At 35.7% G+C, this 25635-nt stretch overlaps 2 protein-coding genes and 2 non-coding genes across 4 annotated transcripts; 1 reads left to right on the plus strand and 3 right to left on the minus strand.

Moving 5' to 3' along the window:
- Positions 1-661: 661 nt before the first annotated feature.
- LOC116118921 (agamous-like MADS-box protein TM6) lies at positions 662-2026 on the minus strand. Its single transcript, XM_031404874.1, has 7 exons — positions 1769-2026; positions 1619-1685; positions 1448-1509; positions 1238-1337; positions 1082-1123; positions 948-992; positions 662-844 (listed from the first exon to the last, which is right to left on the minus strand). The coding sequence occupies exons 1-7, from the start codon at positions 1954-1956 to the stop codon at positions 662-664; spliced, it is 687 nt and encodes a 228-aa protein (XP_031260734.1). The 5' UTR covers positions 1957-2026.
- A 10291-nt stretch (positions 2027-12317) lies between these two features.
- On the minus strand, positions 12318-12423 carry LOC116118973. Its single transcript, XR_004126253.1, has one exon. It is a non-coding gene; the product is annotated as a small nucleolar RNA R71 (small nucleolar RNA).
- Positions 12424-21197: 8774 nt separating this feature from the next.
- Positions 21198-21303, minus strand: LOC116118975. Its single transcript, XR_004126254.1, has one exon. It is a non-coding gene; the product is annotated as a small nucleolar RNA R71 (small nucleolar RNA).
- Positions 21304-21792: 489 nt separating this feature from the next.
- On the plus strand, positions 21793-22392 carry LOC116118922. The gene has a single exon (XM_031404875.1). The coding sequence runs from the start codon at positions 21793-21795 to the stop codon at positions 22390-22392; it is 600 nt and encodes a 199-aa protein (XP_031260735.1).
- The last annotated feature ends 3243 nt before the right edge of the window (positions 22393-25635 follow it).

Raw genomic sequence — 25635 nt, forward strand, 5'->3', positions numbered from 1 at the left:
CTATTCAATAAATCCATGTGATTTGACAAAGCTAATACTATATATTTTATACTAAATTTGAGCACTACGTAAAGCAAAGAACTTCGCCTCATATCCCTTAAATAGTTAGTTTCAGAATTATGCAACAAAAAGTTATAAAACACTATGTGCGAGTAGAGTTTATAGTAATTATATCTTGCCTCCTCTCAAGTTTAAGAAAATACTATGAACAAAACCTCCAAAGTATGAGAACCATCAATAACCTCCTTCCAAAAAGTTGGAAAATTCACCACTTACCTCCCTTTAAACATGAATTCTAATGAGTATAATTAACATGATGATTTTGATATTTCCTTAGGTAATAAGCCTTGAATCATATAGTGTACTGTACTGTGATATTATATGAACGTAAATCATTTCATTCTTTTTATACAAGTTAATTGAGTTCATCAATCAAACAGAATATTTCTTCATAAATGGTAAACGTGATAAAATAAATAAGGCAATAAAAGCTTGAGTGTTCTGTCATAATTATTAGCACACTAGGATATTACATAAAAAGGGCTGAGATTAGAAATCCAGTTCTTGATTATTTCATAACCCAATCTAATTAAAACAAACCTGGAGATTATTATAATCGCCTGAAGAAGAGATTATAAATACAACTTCTTATGATATATAATCAACCAAGGCTGAGATTGTTGGGGCCAAATCCTCCTCCTCCTCCTCCTCCTTGAGGGAAGTTAGCATTGTACAGGCGAAAAGCGTACAGGTTAGGTGCTCCATTTGATAGTGCCGTTGCTGATTGATAATCTCCATCATCAACTAATCCGTAATTTAGATTTGGATCCTCATATTTTGCTTCCTTTATTTCCAAAATGTAATTAAAATTTAACAAAAATGATAATCAAGTTGCCCTATATACACTATCAAGAAAGGAAATAAAACAATAAAGTGAAGAGTCTTACAAAGTTGAGCAGGATGTTTCCATGTCTTTCCTCCAAGCTTTTTAGCTGCCAATTTGATCACAAGAAAAAAAAAATAGTGAAATAACTGAATGTGGGTAACTTAAAGAAACAAAAATAATCTGTTTAGTTTTGACCTTCTTCTTGTATGTGTCAGTCTGAGTTTTGATCACATGGTACTGTAAACAACAATGAAATTACAAATGTTAGCACAGATTAAACATCTAACACCCAAACCGAGACAGAAGCTTACAAAAAAAAGAGGTCCATTAACAGGTCTAAAAAGATCCAACCTTTCTTTCACGGACGGCATCAGCTGCAGCGGTCACCTTTTGCTCAAGACTGCTCAGTTCATCTATGCTTAGATCGTCTAAATCTTCACCAATCCTTTGCCTTTAAATACGTACATATACCCTTATCAACTTTACTCTAATTTATTAACTCAAAAATCATAATTAAATACCATGACAAAAGACATAACTAAGAAAGAATTTAGGAGTTACCTGATCTGCTTCCTTAGCTTATCATTGACATCTTTCAGTTTCTTGTAGGTCTCTTGCATTCTCTGCAAAAAAACATAACACATAAAACTTAATTGCAACGAAAAAATCTTCTAAACCTCACATATATATGTATAAATCAAATACAATATCTTGTAAGATGGTAGTACTGACCTCGTAGTGCGTTCTCCATAGGTCAATTCCAAGAGTGTTCTGGTATTGATCAAAGATATTTTTGGTCCTAATCAACAAGAAAATTAAAGATTTTCGTTAGGGTTTGACATGCACATAAAAATAGAAAGAGTGATGGATCTGTTAGCATACGTTGTGGTAGAGCTAACGAACTCATGAAATTTGCCAGTGTTAGAAAACATGATTAGAGAAACCTTAGCATCACAGAGAACTGTAATTTCTTGTGCTTTCTTAAAAATACCATTTCTTCGTTTAGAGTAAGTAACCTGTCTGTTGGTAGGGTTCTCAATCCTCTTAATCTCGATCTTTCCGCGACCCATTTGTTTCCTTCTTCTTGTATGAAACCACAACTAGTACTGCTAGTTATTTTACAATAGAATTACTAAACAAAATGATGAGAGCTAAGGGGTGTGGCCTTGCATAGGCTTTTCAAGGGAAAGAGAATAAGAAAAGAAGGAGACGCAATAGAATTACTAAACAAAATGATGAGAGCTAAGGGGTGTGGCCTTGCATAGGCTTTTCAAGGGAAAGAGAATAAGAAAAGAAGGAGACGGAAGTGGGAGTTTCCATATCTGGAAGTGGAGATAGAAAGTAGGAGTGTTGTTTAACTAGGAATATTTGCTCAATTGATGAATCAGCATTATTATTGTTAGGCAAGCGTCATGCATATACTTATAACATGTGATGTGGGGAAGTGCTTGGACCGTGACTAGAGGATCAGAATCAATTCGATAAGCCCTTTCCACCCACCCAACCTCTTTACTGACGTTGTTAATATAACAATTATGTTGAATCAAGTGAAGAAGAGGATCAAATTATATAACAAATTGGAAAGGCTTTAGTACTCCAAGTGTGTGCAATCGCATTAATATCTTATACGTACTATTGATTCAATATAACTTTGAAACACATTCGGTGTTTTTTAACCCTCTATTTCAATAATGGAGAATTGACACTGAAAGATCCGACGAATCAGAAACAGTTTGCAAGTCATTGTAAGTCTAAATCTTGGAGAAACAGGTTAACGTTATTAGGAGAGCCTAGCTGGGAAACAGGTTCTGTCCTGGTCTAACTACATATTTCTAGGCTTGGTGCCAGCTTTGAGATCTCTTCACAATGATCAATTCTTCATCGTCATCAAAAGCTGCACTTCCTTGGCTTCTAGTCCTTGTCTTAAGCTCTATCTATTTGTAACTGAATAGTACTCTTACTATATTAAGTGAATACACCATAAAGTTTGTATTAACTATTACTATATATATAGTTAAACGGTAGACTCAAACCCTTTCTAATACTTGCATATATTACTTCAAACTTCAAAATTCATCAATTTAATGTTTCTAAAAGGGTAGTTTCCTTTTGCAGAACTTCACGTGAACGCCTGCAGTGCGTTTATGTTGGTTTTGTGTTTATGATTTATACTGCGATAAACTGATTTAATTAATAAAAAGGTGCATACGCATGCAAAATACATAGATTAGAATTATTTTCTTCCCAGATAAAAGAAAGTTATACAAAGCATTTTGAACTTCTCAGCCTGCCCATGATTCCACTATAGCAGTAGATCTGCTGGATTTGATGCTCAGTTAAGATAATTATTTGTATGATTCCCAGATTAGTTACTGAGAAATTGAATGATTAATAGATCAGAAAAAAGTATAATGAATATATGTTATATTAAGTTAATACAGATGCTTTTAGTTTATAAAGGTTCGATTGCAGCAGTGGGGGTAAGAATACCCCATAGGGGACGTTTAGTTCAGGAAATATTAGATTACCTTGAAGATTACTGGAAATATTATATTACCTTGAAGATTATTGGAAATATTTAGAAAAATGTATTTGGTTAGTTGGAATAAATTGGTGGGTATGTTTTATTAATATATTTGGTTGGAATGAATAAATCGGTGGGTATGTTGTTTAAATTATTGAATTGTCCTTTAATTAAATATTATTATTATATTATTATTTAGATTGTTTATAACCCCCTATATTTAAAAGCTTAGCAAAAACAACCCCATAATGAAAGTTTGAAAAATCAATAATGCACCCCTACCAACCCAGCCACTGCCGGCAACCACCACCGGCCGCCAGAAGTCGGCAACGTAATGGCGCACGAAATGGCCTCCATGCGCCGTATGGCCATTTCCAGCTAGAGATTTGGCAGGAAACGGCCAGATCGATGATCGTTAACAGCCATAAACAACCCTGATGGTTGTGCTTCTTCAAATATTTTGAAGAGTGGTGGTTTTGAGAGCACTAGATTATTGAGGTTAAAAGGGGATATAGCTAATGACAAGATTAAGATTTCCTGGCAGATATGGTTTTGACGGTAGGTTGCCTCTTGTTCTTCATTGGCTTTTCTTGCAGGTCTGATCTGTCTTGGCAAGCTTGTGTTTTGTTTTTTTCTCCTCTGCTAGTCTTTTTTTTAGTTCTCCCTTGGAGTTGGTGACTCAAGCAAAGGTGTTTTGATGCTTGTCTTCTTTTGATGTGGGGATTTGTTAAATGTTGTCCTTGGTGTTCTACTAGTGAGGTGCTGCAGTTTTTTTTTTTAGCCGGCAACTACTGTTTTTGGGCAGCAACTATTTTGCTTATTGGTTTTTTTTTATGTTCTTGTATAAGGCTTGGCTGTCTTTTTTTTTTGCAGCAGCAGCAACAGCCTGGGTGGTTTTTCTTGGTGCATGTTAGGCTGCTTTTGAGCAGTAGGATTGGATTCTTTCCTTTTGCTTTTTGGTTTGTACACATCGTTTCTTAGCCTTGTCGCCGATATGTGGTATTCAATAAGAAAGCCAAGGGAGGCAAGCAAGGGAATTTGGGCTATAACAAGGAAGATTCCCATGGATGAGGTGTTAGGGTAAGGTGTTACAATGGATGAGGTGTTAGGGTGAGGTGTTAAAAAATCAGTTTTGGGATGGACAGATGGCCGCAAGATATGGGATGAAGGAATAATTCTCTTGAGTGAGAAATAGTATAATTAGAAACAGGAATATATACCTTCTAGATCCCATCTTAGACCATAGCTAGACCACAAGATAGCCGATAGGAAAGATATGGATTCCTTTATGGCAGTTTATGGTTTATACCCTGTCCTTACTATCCAAGGCTTTCGTATCAGGGAAGTTTACTTGTCTTCTGTATAGGGTTAGGTAAGTCCCCACCACTCTTTGACTTTGAATCGAAGGCGCCACGACGAAACAAGGGAATGAAAGGCCGTTTTGCGTTGGATGCTCTTTACCCTCCCCACAATGATGGCTCCGCTGTCTTGAGGAGCGTTGAAGCTTGCTTCTTCGTAAGACTTTTCTTGGTCATCAATACGACATGTCTTTAATAGAACCGATCTTATTCTCTGAACAATCAGAATTTCGTACTTCTGTCGGATCCTCCCTATCTCCTGATCGAGCTTGTGTAGGTAGATGTTGCCTAGTAGGGCCGATAGTAGTACACTGTGTGGGACGAAGTAAAGGCCCTTCTCACCTCCTACGAGTCAACCGGCGGAAAAGACTTTCTGAGTGGGGTAAAAGAACTTGGGATCGTCGATCTCTTCCTTAAAGATTGGGATGAAGATGGGAAAAGTTCATAATATGGTTATTGGGGAGGAAAGCTGGCCCTCTTAAGGTCAGCTAGGATGGGTTTCTTTTATGTTTTATTTGACTAACATAATTACTCAGTTTATCATTTGTTTTTCATTCCATTTCATCTTCGCCATTTCCTTTTGTTTATCATCTGTTTCCTTTAAGTAATCAGTTTATGACTTGCTTATCTGTTCCATTTCATTACTGCCATTTCCATTTGTTCATCCTCTATTTTAATTTTCTTTAAGTAATCAGTTTATCACTTGATTATCTGTTCCATTTCATTACCGCCATCACACTTTGTCATGCATTCAACTGAAGCAATGTAACAACATAAACCAACAAACTTTCATATTTAGAACAAGATTTTAGCATCCAACACAACCAACATATCTGACACACCCAACCGAAAGCAACATAGAAGCAATAACTCATAAACATTATACTTAGTACATATTTTTACAAGAACACATCAACGGAAGAGCAGAGTGCTTGAAGTTTCGATTTCAATTTAGCTGGAGCTCAACAGTGAGTGGATCAAACTGTGATCAATCATGCCTTCATTCTTTCCTTTTGCCTGCCAATAAAGATAATCCAATAAGTAGTTGCAACAACAAAAATCATGCCTTCAAGAATTACTTACCGTGACGAAAGATGTCTTCACACTTCGGTTGTCTTCAATAGACATTTCAAATGCTTCGGCAATTGACTTTGGACTTCTTCCCTTTATGTTTGATTACAAATGCCCTCCTTGACGTTGCTTTCCTTCTAACGGCGGGCAATCAACAAAATATACATCTATTGCCCATGTGGGAACCTAAACCCAGCACCATTTCAGTAACAAACACATCAAAAACATCTAAGGATTTATATGTCCTTAGACAGCACAACATAAACTTAATTACGAGTCAAAAATATTTACAACCCCGTTAACTTTATTGTTTTAGGTGCTGAAAGGTGGGTGATAGACATTACTTTCGTCCAGTATGCGCAAGACATATGTCCTCTTAAGTGACTCCAGCAACCCCATGGAAACATCTATCTTGTGCTGATCCTTGCACATTACCTCCAAAACATATATCGTCTGTATTGGGGTTAAAAGTCTCAATTCTTCAATTTCCGCAAACAAACGCTGACTTATATCCTCCGATTTGTCAAAAGATGCAGCAAACTTTTCCATCCCTCAGGAAGCAACCTCATACGTATCCCTCCACTTCTTCATTTGGTCCACCATTTCAGAGATGCCATCGTCATTTCTTTTTCTTTTGTTACTACTGGAAGTCCTACGAGTTCCACTAGCTCCAGAGGCAACCACATCATCCTTGTCTGGAATGTTACTTCCTTCATCAGCATCAGCATCAACATCCATTGATTCATTGTTGTTTTCGGGAATTTTTGAATTAAGATCTTCAACCGCATCAACTGGGGTCTCCGCTCCAGCTCCACTTGTCAGGTCCCTATCGAAAACAATGGCTAATGTGTCGTAGTGGGGGAAAGGTTTGTTCCTTAATCCTTGTGCAGTTGGATGGCTCTATCAAAGAAAAAAAAGATAGATGAAATTTAGAATTAATATACTAATAAATTTACTGATGCATTAAAGATAGAAAAAACCCTTACCTTCACCCACTCCTCAAACACATCATTGGTTGCAGTTATGCATTTATCTTCATCATTCCACCCAAAGCCACTGCCCTGATTTAACATATCTGAAATGGAAACATATTGCCTTTTCCATAGTTGGTAGCGCGATTCAATATGTGGTGTTGCCTTCAACCCAGAAGATGGAAGTCTTTCTGCCATCATCTTTTCTAGTTGGACAAGAAACCCAGTTTTGAAAGTACCATTGTCAACACCCCAATGACGGCTTTCCTTCAAAGTAAATAGACAATTAGCTAAAATGACATCCTCCTCTTTTGTCCATTGTCTTTTCTTTCCACTTCCACCTGCTTTTTTCTTCCCTTTCTTACTGATGCTCGAGTCATAAAATGTCAAAGGCATATCCTAACTTCCACTAGCTTTTGCCGACTTATCCATTGTTGAATGAACTGTTAAGAAAAAGAAATGAAACATTTAATAGGCAAATAATTAAATCTTGAATGATACTACCCCTTACTAAATAATAAAAGTCAGGAATATATTTATACAATAGAAGGTCCATAAACGAAAAACATGTAATCCAAGACAAATAAAAGTCAATAATAGATTGTCAAAATTATTATTAGCAAGAAAGAATGGAAGATGTAATAATTATAAAAGCCATAGTATGTGATCATTGTAGTGCAAGTCTTCTTGTTTTCTCAAACTATACAAAATTAGTCCACTATACAACATAGATCATAAATTAAACAAAACTAACCCAGAAACGCTTCTGACTTGAAATGAATAAGGAAAAAGAAGAATTTGCAAACTCATCATCATTTTATCCTTTTTTCCTTGTCTCCAAGTATAAAAGATAACGAATGATATATTTGCTCTCTTCATCCATTGTTTGACCTTAAATCCTAGCAAACCACATCTATTCAGTAACATTCATCTGATACCAATATTCATATATCCTATGGGTTTCTACTTGTTTCAAAACCAATATTTCTGGCATCCACAAAACATGCTTTATGGTCACCAAATTGCACAACTGTCAACATTGAAACATTTAGGGTCCCAAATAATTAGATATTAAATGATACAACCCCTCACTAAATAATAAAAGTCAAGAATATATTTATACAATAGAAGATTCAAAAACGAAAAACATATAATCCAAGACAAATAATTTACATTCAAACGTCAAATGTCATTATATATATAAACAAAGTACAAAACAACATAACTATTGTCACCCAAAGAAAAAACACCCTAAACTAATTACAACTGCCTAGATCGTTGCCAACTTTCAAACATTTATTGTGCTAGATTATCCCTCCATGTAGTCCATGCATCACTGGCTTCCACGTGGCTTATAAATTCAGGTTCAGGATCGGCTTCCTGTGGGGTATTGTTCATCTCACCAACCTTACTTTCCATAAGGTCAATGGCCATCTCAGACCTAATGTAGTTATGTAACAGGCAACAAGCAGATATTATTCTGCACTGCGTTTTGATAGGGTTGAAAGATTTCTCGTTAAGAATCTTCCAACAGGCTTTCAAGATGTCGAAACATTTCTCAATGCAATTTCTTGCTCGGGAGTGTTTCATGTTGAAAAAATCTTGAGGTGCCGTTGGTTGGTGACCATCCCTCCACTCATTCAAATGATATCTTTGGCCTCTATAAGGTGCCAAAAATCCTTCCCCATTGGTGTAACCTGCATCACATAAATTGTAAAAACCTAGCATGACAATAAAAATGTCAATTACGAATACTCATCTAATCGTTCACTATTACTCGTAATGAACTTGGAAAATTGTATAGAAACTATACCTTGAGGGACTTTAATCCATTTCTCCTACTAATTGCATCTCTAAGGACTCTACCATCAGCAGTTGAACCTTCCCACCCGAGAATAATATAAATGAATTGCATTTTTAGTGTGCAAACGGCAAGAACATTCGTCGCAATTTCATTTTTCCAAGTGCAATACCTAGGTTTATCACGGGTGTCAACTTGAACCCTTATATGTGTTCCATCTAATGCGCCCAAACAATTCTACCAATAGGATAACACAAATTTAATAAATTAGTGTTGTACTAAAAAGGAACCTACATAAAAACAGCCATAATATACTGTTTAGGTTCTTCATTATGTACCTTGAACCATTTCCAGCGTTCATTTGTTAAGTCCTCTGTGATAGGCTCAAGTTCTTTCAGTAAAATTGTATGTATTCTTAAAATAGCGTTCAACACTGCATGAAAATTTCTGCTAACTATCTCATCGAAGCTAGCTATCTAACGGCTAAAGATTCTGTTCTTGATATGGTGCGCACAAATGTGAAGAAAACTACACACCATTTCCTCTACATATGTATTTCTACTTGATTTTAAACCCCCTTCACGTTGAAGTAACACACATAATTTTTCGAAAGTTGTTATATTCATTCTATAGTTCACTACACATTGGTTATCATCTTCGAAAATCATTTTCTATAAATTGAGGGTCCTAATGGTATGGTTACTGCTAAAGTTCCCCATATATGATATGTCATGTCTATGTCTATTCCTATTCTTCAGCAACAAGGCAATCGTTGTAAAAACTAGCATGGCGTTTATGGTGTCCATCAAATGAAAATACATCATCATAAGTGACACCAAATGCTTCTGCCTTTTAGTTCAACAAGCCATTGCTGTTAAACATAAGCCACAGAGGAACACTGGATTATTGTCATATTTGAGGGAAGAGGACATAACATACATAAAATTTAAACAACTCTAACATCCTGAAAAACTTTTCTATATCCAATTTCCCATGAAAAAAATGTATACTATATGATTTATAGATGTATTTATTTCAAACTAACTCAAACCAAGGAACCTTTATGCATAGCTAACAAGAAGTCAAATAAATTATGAAACTAGATTTCAATTCAACACCAAAACATCAGGCTTAAAATTGAAAGAATGCTAGAGCAACATATGATGTAACGATTACTTGTTATCAAGCCAACTTTGTAAAAAATAAGAGAAACAAATATGCGCTTTTACCATGTTCAAACTAGTAAAGACATGTATTTAATTTGAGAAGCAAAAGGCAGGTACAACAGTGGGTTCAAAAACAAAAATTATACCTATTTAAAATGATGGGTAGGAATCCAAATATTCACAGCAGGAACAAATGAAAGCCTGATGTTCTCTTTCTTCGAACAAGAGTGTTGGAAAACAACTACAACAAACCAAAACCTTATTAATTACAATGGGTTGGTACAAAGAAAGAGACAGGGAACTTAAATTTCTGCTAGAATATTTACCAAGTTCAGACAAAATGTAAATAGTTGTATGATTTATGGAGAGCTGAACAGGTTTGTCATAATGCTACCAAAAAAGTAATAAAGATTCAATACCAATTGCCCAATTTTATATAAATAATGAATATAAAGAAATTTAGGATAACCCTTTAATAAAATGTGTGAATATAATCTAGAAATTATATATTATTCCACATGTAAATGTATACAAGAATACATCCAGACCAGCACAACCAGCTAGGATGCCTATACAAATCATCAAAGAAAAAATTGATAAGTTGCATAATTTGAGTGTTTTTAGGGTTGTTTTAATGTTAGTTTAGTTAACTTCTCATTTGTTTCCTTTGTTTTGATGTTTGTTTTTGTTAAGTTTGAGATATGAATGGTTACCTATTGACTTGGATAACTTTTGTGTTTTTTAGGCTTTGATTGAGTAGATTGGAGTATTGGAATGAAATTGGGACTTAAAGCTTGAAGAAGTTGAGATTACCCTTCAATCTTGAAGGCCACGGCCATGCCTTGGTAGTTCACCATGGCCATGGTGATGGAACAAAGAGAAAACAAAGAGACCAGGAAGCACCACAGCCTAGGCTGTGGTGACTTAAATTTGGCCACGGCCAAGTTTGTGGCGGAAACTATTAGCGTGTTTTTATCAGTTTTTCTTTCTTTTTTCACTTAAGACTCTTTTGGGTATTTAAGTATAATTGAGATCAGTTGTCAAGGGACGAATTTTGCATATTTTTGAGAGGAGAAGACGCATTCTTGAGGCTTGAAGACTGAAGATCAGATTTAAGAGTTTGATTTTTATTTCTTTTCAAATCTGAATATGCTTTCCTTCTTCTCTATTTATTTCTTTGTTCTTAGGATGGAGTAAATCTCTTTTGTTAGGGGAGGATGAAACCCTAATTATGTTTTGAACAATTTTTATTCTTAATACTAGATTTATGTTTATGAATTTGTGCAAGAGTTTAGGTTTAATGCTTTATGAATGTTGGATTGATTCAATTACCTTGATGATGTTTCGAATAGAGAAGTTAGGGTTTATTGCTTAATTCATATTCATAATTGTTCTATGGGAATAACATTGCACAACATATTAAAACTAGAAGTAATCGAATAGAGATTCTAGGATTAATTTGTGGTCCATCTAATTCATAACCGAATAGGGCGAATTAGTCGTAAGGGATTGATGAATTTATGCTTCTTAATTTCAGAGTAACCGAATAGGGATCTGTATTAAGTTGAATATTATTCCTGAATAAGGATAATTGGCCTTAGAAGTCCTACCAATTCATAGCACAAACGGGTATTAAGAGTGGTTGTCAAGCATAATTAGGGGGAAATCTGTACCCTAACTTCATTAATATTGCAAAGTTCATCACATTATTTATTTGTTTAATTTAGTTATTTTTAATCTGTTACTTTTACACTCTAAGATTTCGTTTTCTCAAATAACGTGTAGGTAGTTTTAGGTAATTACAAATATTCGCTTTGATCTCTGTGGGACGATACTCAATCTCATCACTTTATTACTTGAACAGGACTAGTGCACTTGCTAAGGTTGATTTAGTCGCATCAAGTTTTTGGTGTCGTTGCCGGGGATCATTAGATTGTTTGTGATTATTTTAAGATTACTTGTTACTTTGAGATTTTTTTTTTATTTTGTTTGTTTTTTTTTTTTTTTGGAAACAAGAAGGTGTTTCTACTAGTGTATGACCAGAGCTTCTGGAAAGATTTTACTAGCATTTGATCCTGAGATAGAGTGCACTTTTCACTCAAGAAAGAGAGCAATCAAAAGGGAGATCATGGGTGATCACGATAATCAAAATGATGGAACACCACCAGTAACTCGTACATTGAATGAGTACTCTACCCCATCTCTAAATGGAGCAACATCGAGCATTCGATGACCAGTGATCAATGCCAACACCTTTTAGATAAAGCCAACAATCATCCAGATGATTCAATAGTCAGTGCAGTTTGGTGGTTTGGCAGATGAAGATCCCAACTTACATATTGCAAATTTCCTAGAGATTTGTGATACTTTTAAGCACAATGGAGTTTCTGACGAAGCTATAAGACTAAGATTGTTCCCATTTTCATTAAGAGGCAAAGCTAAGAGCTGGTGGACCTCATTACCAACAGGCTCAATTACAACTTGGGAGCAAATGACACAAAAACTCCTGAGTAGGTATTTTCCTCCTGCAAAGACTGCACAATTGCGTAATGATATTACTATGTGTGTGCAGGTGGATACAGAGTCACTATACGAAGCATGGGAAAGGTTCAAGGACATCCTCTGGAGATGTCCTCACCATGAATTACTGGTTTGGCTGCAAGTCCAGACGTTCTATAATGGTCTTAATAGTGAAGTTCGAAATATGATCAATGCTGCTGTGGGTGGTACTTTAGGTAAGAAAACACCAGAACAGGCTTATGAATTGCTAGAGGAAATGGCTTCAAACTCTTATCAATGGCCAATAGAGAGGTTGCCTGTGAGAATAACGTCTGCTGTTTATAACATAGATGTTATCACAACTTTGGCAGCACAAATGCAGGCATTAAATAAGAAGATTGATGGACTTCAAATGCAAAAACCTGCAATAGTTGCTTCTATGTGTGATTTTTGTGGCGAAGATCACCCTAACCATGAGTGTCAATTAGGTAACATGTTTGCTATTAATTCTATGCCTGATCAAGCTAAGTATGTTTCAAATTTTCGCAGGCCTGATAATAATTCATACAATGAAACATATAATCTGGGATGGAGGAATCACCCAAATTTCTCTTGGAGTAAAAACAATCAAGTGAAACCTCCACCGCCATGTTTTCAATCTCAAGAGAAGAAATCAAATTTAGAGGAGATGATGGCGAAGTTCTTGAGTACTACAGAGACAAGAATTCAGAATCAAGAGGCTTCCATCAAGAATTTAGAAGCTCAAATTGGCCAGTTGGCCAATATCATTTCAGGTAGACAATAAGGGCATTTACCGAGTGACACGGAAAGGAACCCAAATGAGTAATGTAAGGCCATAACCTTGAGGGATGGAAAGGTGATTGGTAAAGAAGAATCACAAAAGAAGGCGAAAAGTGAAGTTGAGTTACTGATCTCTATTGAGGAAAAGAAGGCGAATTCAGAAAAAGAGACAGAGACTAAGGTAAAGAAAATTCCAAGAGGTAAAGGAAAAGGTACGTCAAATTATGATTCTATTGTTGTTGAAAAAGATGTATCTAAATTTCCTTATCCCGATAGAATTAGAAAGGACAAATTGGATCAACAATTTTCAAAGTTTTTAGAGGTCTTTAAGAAATTGCAAATAAATATTCCATTTGCTGAAGCTTTAGCACAGATGCCTAGTTATGCAAAGTTCTTAAAAGACATCCTTTCTAACAAGCAAAAGATCGAGGAGCATGGAACAATTATGCTCACTGAAGAATGCAGTGCCATACTGCAAAATAAATTACCTCCTAAACTGAGAGATCCAAGGAGTTTTACTATACCTTGTGCATTAGGAGATTCATTCTTTTATAAAGCATTGTGTGATTTAGGTGCTAGTATTAATTTAATGCCTTTATCAATTTTCAGGAAGCTAGGACTTGGAGAAGTGAAAGAGACGAACATGTCGCTCCAACTTGCTGATAGATTAATCAAACGACCTAAAGGCATTGTTGAAGACATTTTGTTAAAGGTCGACGAATTTATTTTTCCAGTGGACTTCATAGTTCTTGATATGGAGGAAGACCGAGAGGTGCCTCTAAAACACCTATAGGTATGTCACCTTATAGGTTAGTACTTGGAAAAGCATGCCACCTGTCGGTGGAATTAGAGCACAAAGCTTATTGGGCTACTAAATTGTTGAATTTTGATGTGCAAAGTGTAGGTGCTAAACGTCTTTTGCAGGTGAGTGAGCTAGATGAATTTCTTCATTGGTCATACGAGAGTGCTAGTTTGTACAAGGAGAAGACAAAGAGATGGCATGATAGGCATATTGTGAAAAAGGAGTTTGAGCCGGGACAACAAGTTCTTCTTTACAATAGTCGTCTTCGTCTTTTCCCAGGAAAGCTGAAATCAAGATGGATGGGTCCATATGAGGTAATTCAGGTAACACCTTTTGGAGCAATTGAGATCTACCATGGAAAGACAGGTGAAACGTTTAAAGTTAATGGACATCGTTTGAAGCACTATGTTAGAGGACGTTTCGATCCAAACATCGCGTCCGTCCAGTTTCTTGAATGAAGAAAGTGGAGAAAGTCAAGCTAACAACTCTAAATTAGAACTATCAATTTCTTTTCTTTTCTCTCTTCTACAATTATTTTATTTTTGTTTGATTTTGTTTTTATTTTTGTTTTGTTATCGTTGGAACAAGGGACAAGTTTGGGGAAAGCTTAAGTGATAGAAGAAGAAGATAATTTTGAGCAGAATAAAACATGGGCTACCCTGTGTTATTTTACACAACCGTGGCCATGTTAAAAGATAAAAAGCTTGCAAATTCCAGCCTGTACCATGGGGTACCCCGTGTCATTTTACACAGTCGTGGTCATGTTAAAAAAAAAAAAAAAAAAAAAAATCTCGTCTTTTTCAGGGAAGTTTCTATCTTTTATTTTCCATATTTTCTATTTTGGTTTTTGTTTTTCATGCATTGAGGAAATTGCATTCTTTAAGTTTGGGGGAGTGAGCAGTTTGATTTGTGTTGCATTGTTGTTTGGTTTGTGTTGCATTGTTGATAGTCCGTTTCTTTTGTTTGGTGGGTTTGTTTTCAGGAAGTGTTTATTTTATTTGTGTGTTTTTGGTTTGTATTTTTTATTTGTTGCGTGGTGGTTATTATGCTTGTGCTTTTGATACAATCCCGAATAAAACTTTGTGATATCCCCAAAGAAAAAAAAATTTGCTTTTTGTAATGAACTTTGTAATCATTTGGAGTAGTGGTAGTATCAAGTCATTGAAAGGATTCAAACATGCTCATATCTTTAAGAATGTTGAAGAGTATGCAATTCTAGATGGTTGTGCAAATTTGGTTTATTACTTGACTTTGTTGTGTACTAGCTGAGCCTTGTCTTCACTCCCTACAAAAAAAAAAAAAAATAAAAAAATTGTATATACATTCTTGAAATAAATTAACTATGCTTATTTGTTTGTTTCTGAATGAACTACTTCGCTGTTTTGAGCTGCTTAGTAACCAGGAGTATTCATGAGCCCCATTTTACTTTTGCGTCAAACCGTGGCTTGAAGTATGAGTATGCAAAGCACTTTATGTGTTGTGACATTGTTGAGTAACCCGGGGCACTCATCACAAATGTGTGCATTCACATAAAAAGGTGATGTGACAATCTAAGGAAGCAATTGAAAAAAAAAAAAAAAAAGGAAAAACAAAATAAGTAGGGGGTTGAGTATAAAGTCTTGGTGAGGCATGATCAGGTTGAGGAAAGATTAGAGTTGTACAATTAGCTGGGTTGTATGTTTGGTAGCACGAATATTATTTAAAGCATGTTTGCTTTCTTGTCCTTGATTTTGGGAATGCTGCGAATCCTTGATGATTGTTGAGTTTATTTTTCTAATATTTTCTTTACTCGGGGACGAGCAAAGGATTAAGTTTGGGGGAGTTCATAAGTTGCATAATTTTAGTGTTTTTAGGGTTGTTTTGATGTTAGTTTAGATAACTTCTCATTTGTTTCCTTTGTTTTGATGTTTGTTTTGTTAAGTTTGAGATATGAATGGTTTACCTATTGATTTGGATAACTTTTGTGTTTTTTTTAGGCTTTGATTGAGTAGATTGGAGTATTGGAATGAAATTGGGACTTAAAGCTTGAAGAAGTTGAGATTACCCTTCAGTCTTGAAGGCCATGGCCATGCCTTGGTAGTTCACCATGGCCATGGTGATGGAACAAAGAGAAAACAAAGAGACCAGGAAGCACCGTGGCCTATGCTGTGGTGACTTAAATTTGGCCACGACCGGGGTTGTGGCGGAAACTATTAGGGCGTTTTTATCAGTTTTTCTTTCCTTTTTCACTTAAGACTCTTTTGGGTATTTTAGTATAATTGAGATTAGTTGTTAGAGGAAGAATTTTGCATATTTTTGAGAGGAGAAGACGCATTCTTGAGGCTTGAAGACTGAAGATCAGATTTAAGAGTTTGGTTTTTATTTCTTTTCAAATCTGAATATGTTTTCCTTCTTCTCTATTTATTTCTTTGTTCTTAGGATGGAGTAAATCTCTTTTGGTAAGGGAGGATGAAACCCTAATTATGTTTTGAACAATTTTTATTCTTAATACCAAATTTATGTTTATGAATTTGTGCAAGAGTTTAGGTTTAATGCTTTGTGAATGTTGGATTGATTCAATTACCTTGATGATGTTTCGAAAAGAGAAGTTAGGGTTTATTGCTTAATCATATTCATAATTGTTCTATGGGAATAACATTGCACAATATATTAAAACTAGAAGTAATCGAATAGAGATTCTAGGATTAATTTGTGGTCCATCTAATTCATAACCGAATAGGGCGAATTAGTCGTAAAGGATTGATGAATTTATGCTTCTTAATTTCAGAGTAACCGAATAGGGATCTGTATTAAGTTGAATATTATGCCCGAATAAGGATAATTGGCCTTAGAAGAATCCTACCAATTCATAGCACAAATGGGTATTAAGAGTGGTTGTCAAGCATAATTAGGGGGAAATCTGTACCCTAACTTCATTAATATTGCAAAGTTCATCACATTATTTATTTGTTTAATTTAGTTATTTTTAATCCGTTACTTTTACACTCTAAGATTTCGTTTTCTCAAATAACGTGTAAGTAGTTTTAGGTAATTACAAATATTCGCGTTGATCTCTGTGGGACGATACTCAATCTCATCACTTTATTACTTGAACACGACTAGTGCACTTGCTAAGGTTGATTTAGTCGCATCAAAAAATGGCTGGACAAAAACCATAAACAGTCAGGCCAAACAGAAACCAGCAGGAAACAAAACCTCCCCCAGCACAAAACAACCAACAGAACACCAAGATCCAGCCTACACCCTGCAAACATCACACCAGGCAACCCAAACGCAGTGGACATTTGGGAAAACTCCCTAATCAAGAATGCAACCACCTGACCTTCGACAAAGACATCACAAGAGCAGCCAATTAAAAGACAACTACTTGATAAGAGCTTGAAAATACACATTTAGTTAGTGGGTTATGGGGATTAATTATGGGAAATTAGGCTTAATTGGGTAAAGTTGCTTAATATTTTCATAATTATCTTTTATGAGATCACATATGTTTTTGAGTGTTTTTCAGGCTATTAGTGCTTAAATGTTATGCTCGGATGAAGAATCATGTCAAAAATAGAATGAACGATGAGTGAAAACAAACAGATCAAGAATCGGAGTTAAATTGAAGAAGTTATGGAAGTTGAAGTCAAGAGAAGATTCTAGATTACGTTCCAGCTTGAGTAGGCCTCGGTCCTTTGAGAATATCTTGAGCTGTAGAACTCTGATTAAGAAGATTCTTTGACTTTTGGAAAATCTGATTCAAAGGACTACATTTCATATGTTGTCCACTTCTCCAAATTTCATCGTTATCGTGTTCAAAAATCACCATCTCTGAAGAATAGTGGAATGATGCAGGAAGAAGAAGAGATTACTGTGCCGCAGCACACTCTAGCCAGTAGCTACTGTGCCATAGCACAGTGCCGTAGCACACTTTTTCTAGTAGCTACCATGTCACAGCACAATGCCGGGGCACGGTCACGGAAGTTAAGTGTTAGAATCATGAAAGTGACTCTATTTTGGTGACAAAAAGACCCTATGTGTAATTGAATTGAAGTTATATTGAGACAATTAAGAGAAATTATGAATTTATGTTTAAAAATCATATTTTGAGTTTTTCTTACTAATTTGGCATGTTTGGATTGAAATTTGAGATTGTGTAAGTTGATATTAGGATGTGATTTATTTTCTAGGGTTGATGTTGTCTCATTTATGCCATTCAGGGGTCAAATTATCATAATCTTGGGGTTGATTTTGTCACTTTCAAACATGCAGGGACCAAATGGTATTTTACATTTTGTTCTATAAAAAGAAAATGAAAAGTCGCGTACTAGGGGGCTGTTCACCTAGTTTTCTGGCGAGCTCCGGCGACCCTTCGTCTCCCTCCGACGACGATTCATCTCCCCATGCACCGATCCGTCATCAGCCACCGCAAGCCGCCACCGTGAAACATCACACAGCCGCGACGATTCGTCTCCCACCACCGCGTCGTTTCATCTTCTCGGCCAGTTTTGGCCATTTTTCGATGACGTTCCAGCTCCCCAAGGGTCGATCTCCCTTCCCCACGGCCGGATCTACACTTCCCTAGCTTCAGCCGCCGCGAAAACCTCCGGAATTCGTGATTTTGCCGTCGCGCCTCTTCATCTTCCAAGCCAGATCCTGCTCATTTTCGACGAATTCTCATCTCCCCAGGACCTGATCTGAACTCCCCATCACCAGAGCTTTTCATCGGTACCTTTGGATTCCATTTCCGCCACCGTTTTTCGGAAGACCCGCCGGAAAATTAACGTTTTCTGGCGAAGTGCGGCTGTTCGTATTCCGGGCTGTCCGTTGGTCGTTTTCGGCCATTCTTCGCATCATATCGCTGTTGATTACCTCCTATTCGCCATGATCAGCTTCTTTTCCACCGTTTCAGCCTCCGTCATCACCATCATGAGCGGCTAAGTTCCCGGTTGTCCGTTACGATGTAGACGAGATCGAGATTGACTCCACTGATCTCCTCATCAGCTCTCGACTAGTTGGATGAGCCCGAATGTTGGATATTTGGTTAAGTTTCTTGTATTCAGATTATATTTGTTTTCGTTTCAATTTGTTTGCGATACTTTAATATTATTTTGATGCTCAACGTGTTGAATTGATAATGTCCATTGAGAACGTTTATTGATATATAACTTTTCGCATAATTGAATGTCGGTTTGAGATTATTGAATGTTGATTATGACTTTAAATTGCTTCGGTACTGATTGCAATCAAGTTGTAGTAGCGTTTAATATCATTTCTACTAGGAATGCATTTATTGTGTAATTAGTTGATTGGATGATACAGGTTGATAGGTTGTACTTGTTAACGTTGTACCAACTAGTGGTGTTTAAGGGTTTAGCATTTTTCGGTTAGTCAATGATAGTCTTTAACCAATCGATCTGTAACTAAGACGACGGGGAGACAGGATAGATTATGCCTAGATTGCCGGGAGATATTTCTATGGATTTGCCTAGCCTTGTAGGATTAGGAAATTGAAGAGCGAGGAGAGGAATTGTGAGAGTTGGTCTTGAGTCAAACCGAACCCGTAGCGACAACGCTTTTAATATTGTGTTTTAGTTAGCAATTTATTTAATGCTTTTAATTTCCTGCAAGTAATTAGATTCCTTAGTTTTAATCAATCATTTTGCCAATTTCTCTTTCATTAACTCAAATATACATTAGGTCGTTAGTCTTGCTCTCTGTGGATTTGACCCTGCTTACCGCTAACTACGGTACTTAGGTTTAACTTTGTGACCGTGACGACAGGTCTAACATTAAGAAATTGTCATCCGTTTTTAGGTAGGAAAATAGGGTTAAGAGTCCAAAACCAAATAGAATTAAGGAAAATTAAACCCTAACCCTTGTGGGATATAAATAGAAGTCTTTTAGCATTATTTTTGGGATCCCTGGGGGAGAAGAAGGGAAGAAAAATCTGTAGAGAAGAGAAGTAACAGAAGTTATGGAGCTTTGATTCACAATTTAGAGAAGTTTTTTTCTTGTTCTTTTCTTATAAACTCATGATGATTGTTTTAATAAAGATGATTGTTTCTTTTATGTTTATTATGAACTAAATTTATTCTCTAGGGCTAAAATGTAGCCCAATCTCTTGATTATGTATTGATTTATGTTTGTTAATTTTTATTAAGAATTCTTCCTAAGTTTTACTATTATACCTAATGCTTTTGATTCTTAAGGGCCCTTGAATTGAATGAACTAATGGACCAGGTTGAGATCAAGAGATGATACTTGGTTGGTCTATGGTAGTGAAACCATAGGTTGAGCGAACGCTAGAGATAGGTTACCGCGACTTATGAGGGTTTGGTAGACTCTATAGAGCGTAATGATCTTCAATTGCTTAAATCTTATTGGAGATCATTCGGGTTAGTAATTAGGAGTTAATTCGATAATTGTTCAAGAGAAATTTATTGGAAATTTAGGGTGTTTAACCTACATGAAGAGCTTAATAAAATTAGTATAAGTGATTGATACATATGAGTAAGAGTTGGTATGAAGTCTATGCCCTAGGTCTAGTCATCTTGTTTTAACCCAAAGGTTTATTTTAATTGTCCTCTATTCAGTTCGCTTTTTAATTTCAATTGTTAATTTAGTTTAGATTTTCCTTAATACAATTTGGATTGATCAATTAGTAATATGATAGTTTAATTGGTAATTGATAGTAGTAATTCCCTTGGGTTCTATATCTGTAATTTTATACTTTATTACTTGCACGATTTCATACACTTGCAAAAATCCACAACAAGTTTTTGGAGCCGTTGCTAGGGAATTATTATATTATCAGTATCAATACAAGCTATTTAGTTGCTAATTTGGTTTGTAATTTATTTTTATTTATTTATTTATTTATTTATTTTTTGTTTTTAGTGCTTTAATTTTTATTTCTGTATTTTTAGTGTTGGACCTTATTATACAGGAGGAGGGGAAGTTCAAAGGGCACTCAAGGATTACTCAAGACCTACAATTGATGGATGTGTTTCTAGTATTAGGAGACCACCGATTCAAGCAAATACCTTCGAGATAAAGCCATACATTATTCAGATGATACAAAATTCGATTCAATTCACAAGGTTGTCTAGCAATGATCCTAATTTGCATATCACAAATTTTCTAGAGCTATGCGATACATTCCGACATAATGGGGTATCTGATGATGCAATTAGGTTAAGGCTTTTCCTATTCTCTCTTCGGGATAAAGCTAAGGCTTGGTTAATTTCTTTACCGCCTAGCTAGAAGCATCACTACTTGGAATGAGTTAGTTCAAGTGTTCCTTGCAAAGTATTTTCCGCCGATCAAGTCAGCCAAGATGAGGAGTGACATCACAAGGTTTTCCAGCAAGATATGGAGTTGCTTTATGAAGCTTGGGAGAGATATAAGGATCTCTTACGGAGGTGTCCTCACCATGGGTTACCAATATGGTCGCAAGTGCAAACATTTTACAATGGGTTGATGTCAAATATACAAGCCATGGTAGATGCCGCAAGTGGGGGAGCCTTGAATAACAAAACACCAGAGGAAATTCAACAAGGAAAGCAGCGGGAGTGCACGAAGTTGATGGTTATACCGCGTTGGCTGCTTAACTTTCAACGATCTAAAAGCAATTAGGAGTTGCCCTAAAGGTAAATGCTATTGAAACTCGTTCTCTAACTTGTGAATTTTGTGCAGGGAATCATTTGTCAAGAGATTGTCAAGTAGGGAATCCATTTGCTCCACCTCAACAAGCAAATTATGTCAACAATTTTCAAGGAGAGCAATAGAATCCATACTCTAATACATATACTCCAGCATGGCGAAACCATACAAATTTTTCTTGGAGTAACAACAATTTTCCTAAGCCACCTCCTAGTGTTCAAGTTCAAGTGGCGAAATCATATTTGGAGGACGTGCTTACAAAGTTTATGGAGGAATCGGGTAAAAGATTTGACAAGAATGAAGCTCAACTTCAGAAATATGAAGTCTTGTTACAAAATCAATCCGCTTCCATAAGGAACCTTGAAACTCAAATGGGACAAATTCATAATATCTTAAAGGGAAGAGTTCAAGGAATGTTTTTGAGTGATATCGAGAAGAATCCAAAGGAGCAACTCAGTGCCATCATGTTGACAAGTGGTAAGGAGTTGAAAGAATCAAGAAAAGTTGAAGAAACTAAGGAAAAAGCTGAAGACATGAAGTTGGACAGAACCAACAATGCCTCAACACAATGCCTAGGCACAAAACCAGAACTTGAGAACAAAGACCAAGATATGAAGAAAGATGAAGCATCTCTCCTGTATCCTCACAGAATGCAGAAACAGAGATTAGACAAGCAATTTGGTAAGTTCATGGACATATTTAGAACTTTACACATTAACATTCCTTTTGTAGATATGTTAGAGCAAATGCCAAAGTATGCCAAGTTCTTAAAGGAGATCCTTACACAAAAAAAGAGGTTTAAGACCATGAGATGGTCATGCTCACCGAGGAATGTTGCGTGTTGCTTCAAAAGAAACTACCACTGAAATAAAGAGATCCAAGGAATTTTAATATTCCTTGCACAATTGGTAGTTTTTATTTTGATAAAGCTTTATGTGATTTAGGAGCTAGCATTAACTTAATGTCATTTTCTATTTTCAGGAAACTTGGTTTAAGAGAGGTGAAGCCAACCACGATTCATCTTTAATTGGCGGATAGATCCATAACATATCCTATGGGAATGGTGGAGGATGTACTAATAAAGGTAGACAAATTTATTTTTCCGATAGATTTTGTAGTTCTTGATATGGAAGAAGACCAGGACACACCTTTAATATTAGGAAGGCCTTTTCTAGCTTCGAGCATGACTTTAATAGATGTACACCAAGGTAAACTAATCTTAAGGGTGGAAGACGAACAAGTGGAGTTCAATGTTTTTAACACAATGAGATGTCCATCCGAGTTAGATACTTTCTTTGAGATTAGCATCTTTGATGACAAAGTAACGAAAACCTTAGAAGAAAACTACCCTAGCTCACCTCTAGAAAATTGTTTAGTCAACTCTAGGATTATGGAGGCTGAATTTGAGAGGGTAGATGAACAACAATTGAAGCCTTTTGTGTATGGTGGATTGAGGGATATAAGGGTTTGGTTTTTCCTAGATGATCCAAATTAAAGGAATCAAAAAATCGAGCTTACGACTCTAAAAAAGCGCTTCTTAGGAGGCAACCCAAGCTCTCTACTATAATTTTGAGTTTTGTTTTGAATTTATTTTAGATTTTTGTTTAATGTTTAAGTTTTGATAACTTTGGTTTGATTTGATATGTTAGTTGTTTATGTTTCACCCATAATTTCTGTTATGCACACTATATTGGCCAAGAAATGCGCATAGTTTGTTTTTTTTTACTAGATTTCCAATGACTATTGGACACGGCAAACGTTATGCATGCCTTCACACTATTATCTCCACATTCATCTTGAACATGAAGGGTATTGTAGTTGTTCTCTTTGTACATTGAGGACAATGTTCATCTCTAACGTTGGGGGTAAGGAATAATTTTTTTTTTGTGGCCAAATTTAGTTTCATTCGATGGACATCTTTGAATATCTTTTGCTTTGAATTATCTCTTTAAAAGCTTTTGGGTGGTATTGTTTAGGTGTGTTGTAGGGTCATAGAGTTAATGTATTTTGCTTTGTTTTGGAACTCATACATAAGTCAATGATAAGATCATGATTGCGAATTTGTGACATTGAGATTTTACTAACTTTCGTGTAGTGTAAGGATGATAGTGGATGACAATTGCATTTAGTTATGACTCTCTTGGGAATGAGTTTGATTGGTTTAATCATTCAGAAACTTGGAGGCGTTTTATGTGTGGTTTTATGGGCAATAATTCTTTTGTGAAAATTGTGCATAAACTCTAGAACTCATTTGATAACCACTTGAGGCGAAATCCTAGAATCCGCATTACTTAGGCTATGATTTAGGCAATTTTCTTTGGAATGATTGAGCCTTTCAAGCCAACCTATATTACTTTATCCCTAGTTAACCCTTTGAGCCTATTATTATACACTTGGTAAGCCTTATTTTTTTTTTTGTAAACCTATTATATCTCACCTTGACGATGAAGCCTAAAACACTTTCCGACCCATCTTATTGTGAGAGACTTAACTTAGGGTGACCTTATAAGAAAAACTCATGAAAAGAAGTGTGATAGAAAAAAATAAATATATCTTTTGGACCACAACTTGAGTATGTGCAATAAGATAGGTTGGGGGTTGTAAAAAAAAAAAAAAATGATGGTAGAAGTAAGGTGGGGTAAACGAATTTTTTTTATGAGTTACTATCTTCCTAAAAAAAAAAAAAAAAAAAAAAATTGAAAAAAAAAATTTGAAAAAAAAAATTGTAGAAAAATAGGAATAAGTAGCTAGGGAGAAGAACTTGAAATGAGGTATATTACATGAGGGTTTGTGCTAATGTTGGAAGGAAGAGTTCAATCAATGTGAAAGGGTAGAGGGTGAATGAGAAGGGAAGCAAGGAGGAGATTGTTCATGCTCATTTACTGTAGAATATTAAGTCTTACATTTTGTTAAACATTATTTCCATTCTTTCATAAACCATTACCCTAGCCTAACATTACAACCATGAAAAAGACCTAATAATCCGAGGTAGTGATTGGATTCTACATTAGTGGAGAATGGTTTGAAAAGTGAGCCTATAGAGTTTGATTGCACATTTGTTTTATTTTCGTACTTTGCCTATGAAAGCTATGCATAAAATCATCTGGGTTTTTGGATGAATGGTTTATGAATGATTATGAGAGAGTCAATTACAAAAGTGTAGTTGAAATTCACTTATTCTTTGCATTTGCGTGTTGTTAATTATTCAATTTGTTCACATTAACACAATTTTTGAGACGATTATATGTATGGACCCTAAAATGTTTGTTTGAGTCTTTAGTTTTGAGTCTAGGTGAGATTAGGTTTGGATGTTTGTGGGTATCATCGTTAGAAACCCTCACGAGACTACAACTGGTCCAACTAGGGTCGCTTAGGGGTTTAAAGGTTTGTTGCATATGCTAAATGCAACCGTGACAATCTACGGAAGTGATTTAGGATAATTTAGATATAGATTTTATTTTGTCTGTGTTTCAAGCTTAAAGGAATTGTTTTATCGCTTAGCTTGTCTGTGATAAGAGCTTGAAAATACACATTTAGTTAGTGGATAGGGATTAATTATGGGAAATTAGGCTTAATTGGGTAAAGTTGCTTAATATTTTCATAATTGTCTTTTACGGGATCACTGGTGTTTTTGAGTGTTTTTCAGGCTACTAGTGCTTAAATGTTATGCTCGGATGAAGAATCATGTCGGCAACGGAATGAGCAATGAGTGGAAACAAATGGATCAAGAATCAAAGTTGAATTGAAGAAGTTATGGAAGTTGTAGTAAAGAGAATATTCTAGATTACATTCTAGCTTGAGTAGGCCTTGGTCTTTTGAGAATATCTTAAGCTGTAGAACTCGGATTAAGACGATTCCTTAACTGTTGGAAATCTGATTCAAAGGGCTACATTTCATATGTTTACCACTTCTCCAAATTTCATTGTTATCGAGTTCAAAAATCACCATCTCTGAAGAATAATGGAATGATGCGGGAAGAAGAAGAGATTACTGTGCCGCAGCACAATGCCGCGGCACACTTTTTCCAGTAGCTACCATGCCGCAACACAATGCCGAGGCATAGTCACGGAAGTTAAGAAATTGTCATCCGTTTTTAGGTAGGAAAATAA

The sequence above is a fragment of the Pistacia vera genome, unplaced genomic scaffold (assembly GCF_008641045.1).
Source record: "Pistacia vera cultivar Batoury unplaced genomic scaffold, PisVer_v2 Contig866, whole genome shotgun sequence".
Classification (NCBI taxonomy): domain Eukaryota; kingdom Viridiplantae; phylum Streptophyta; class Magnoliopsida; order Sapindales; family Anacardiaceae; genus Pistacia; species Pistacia vera.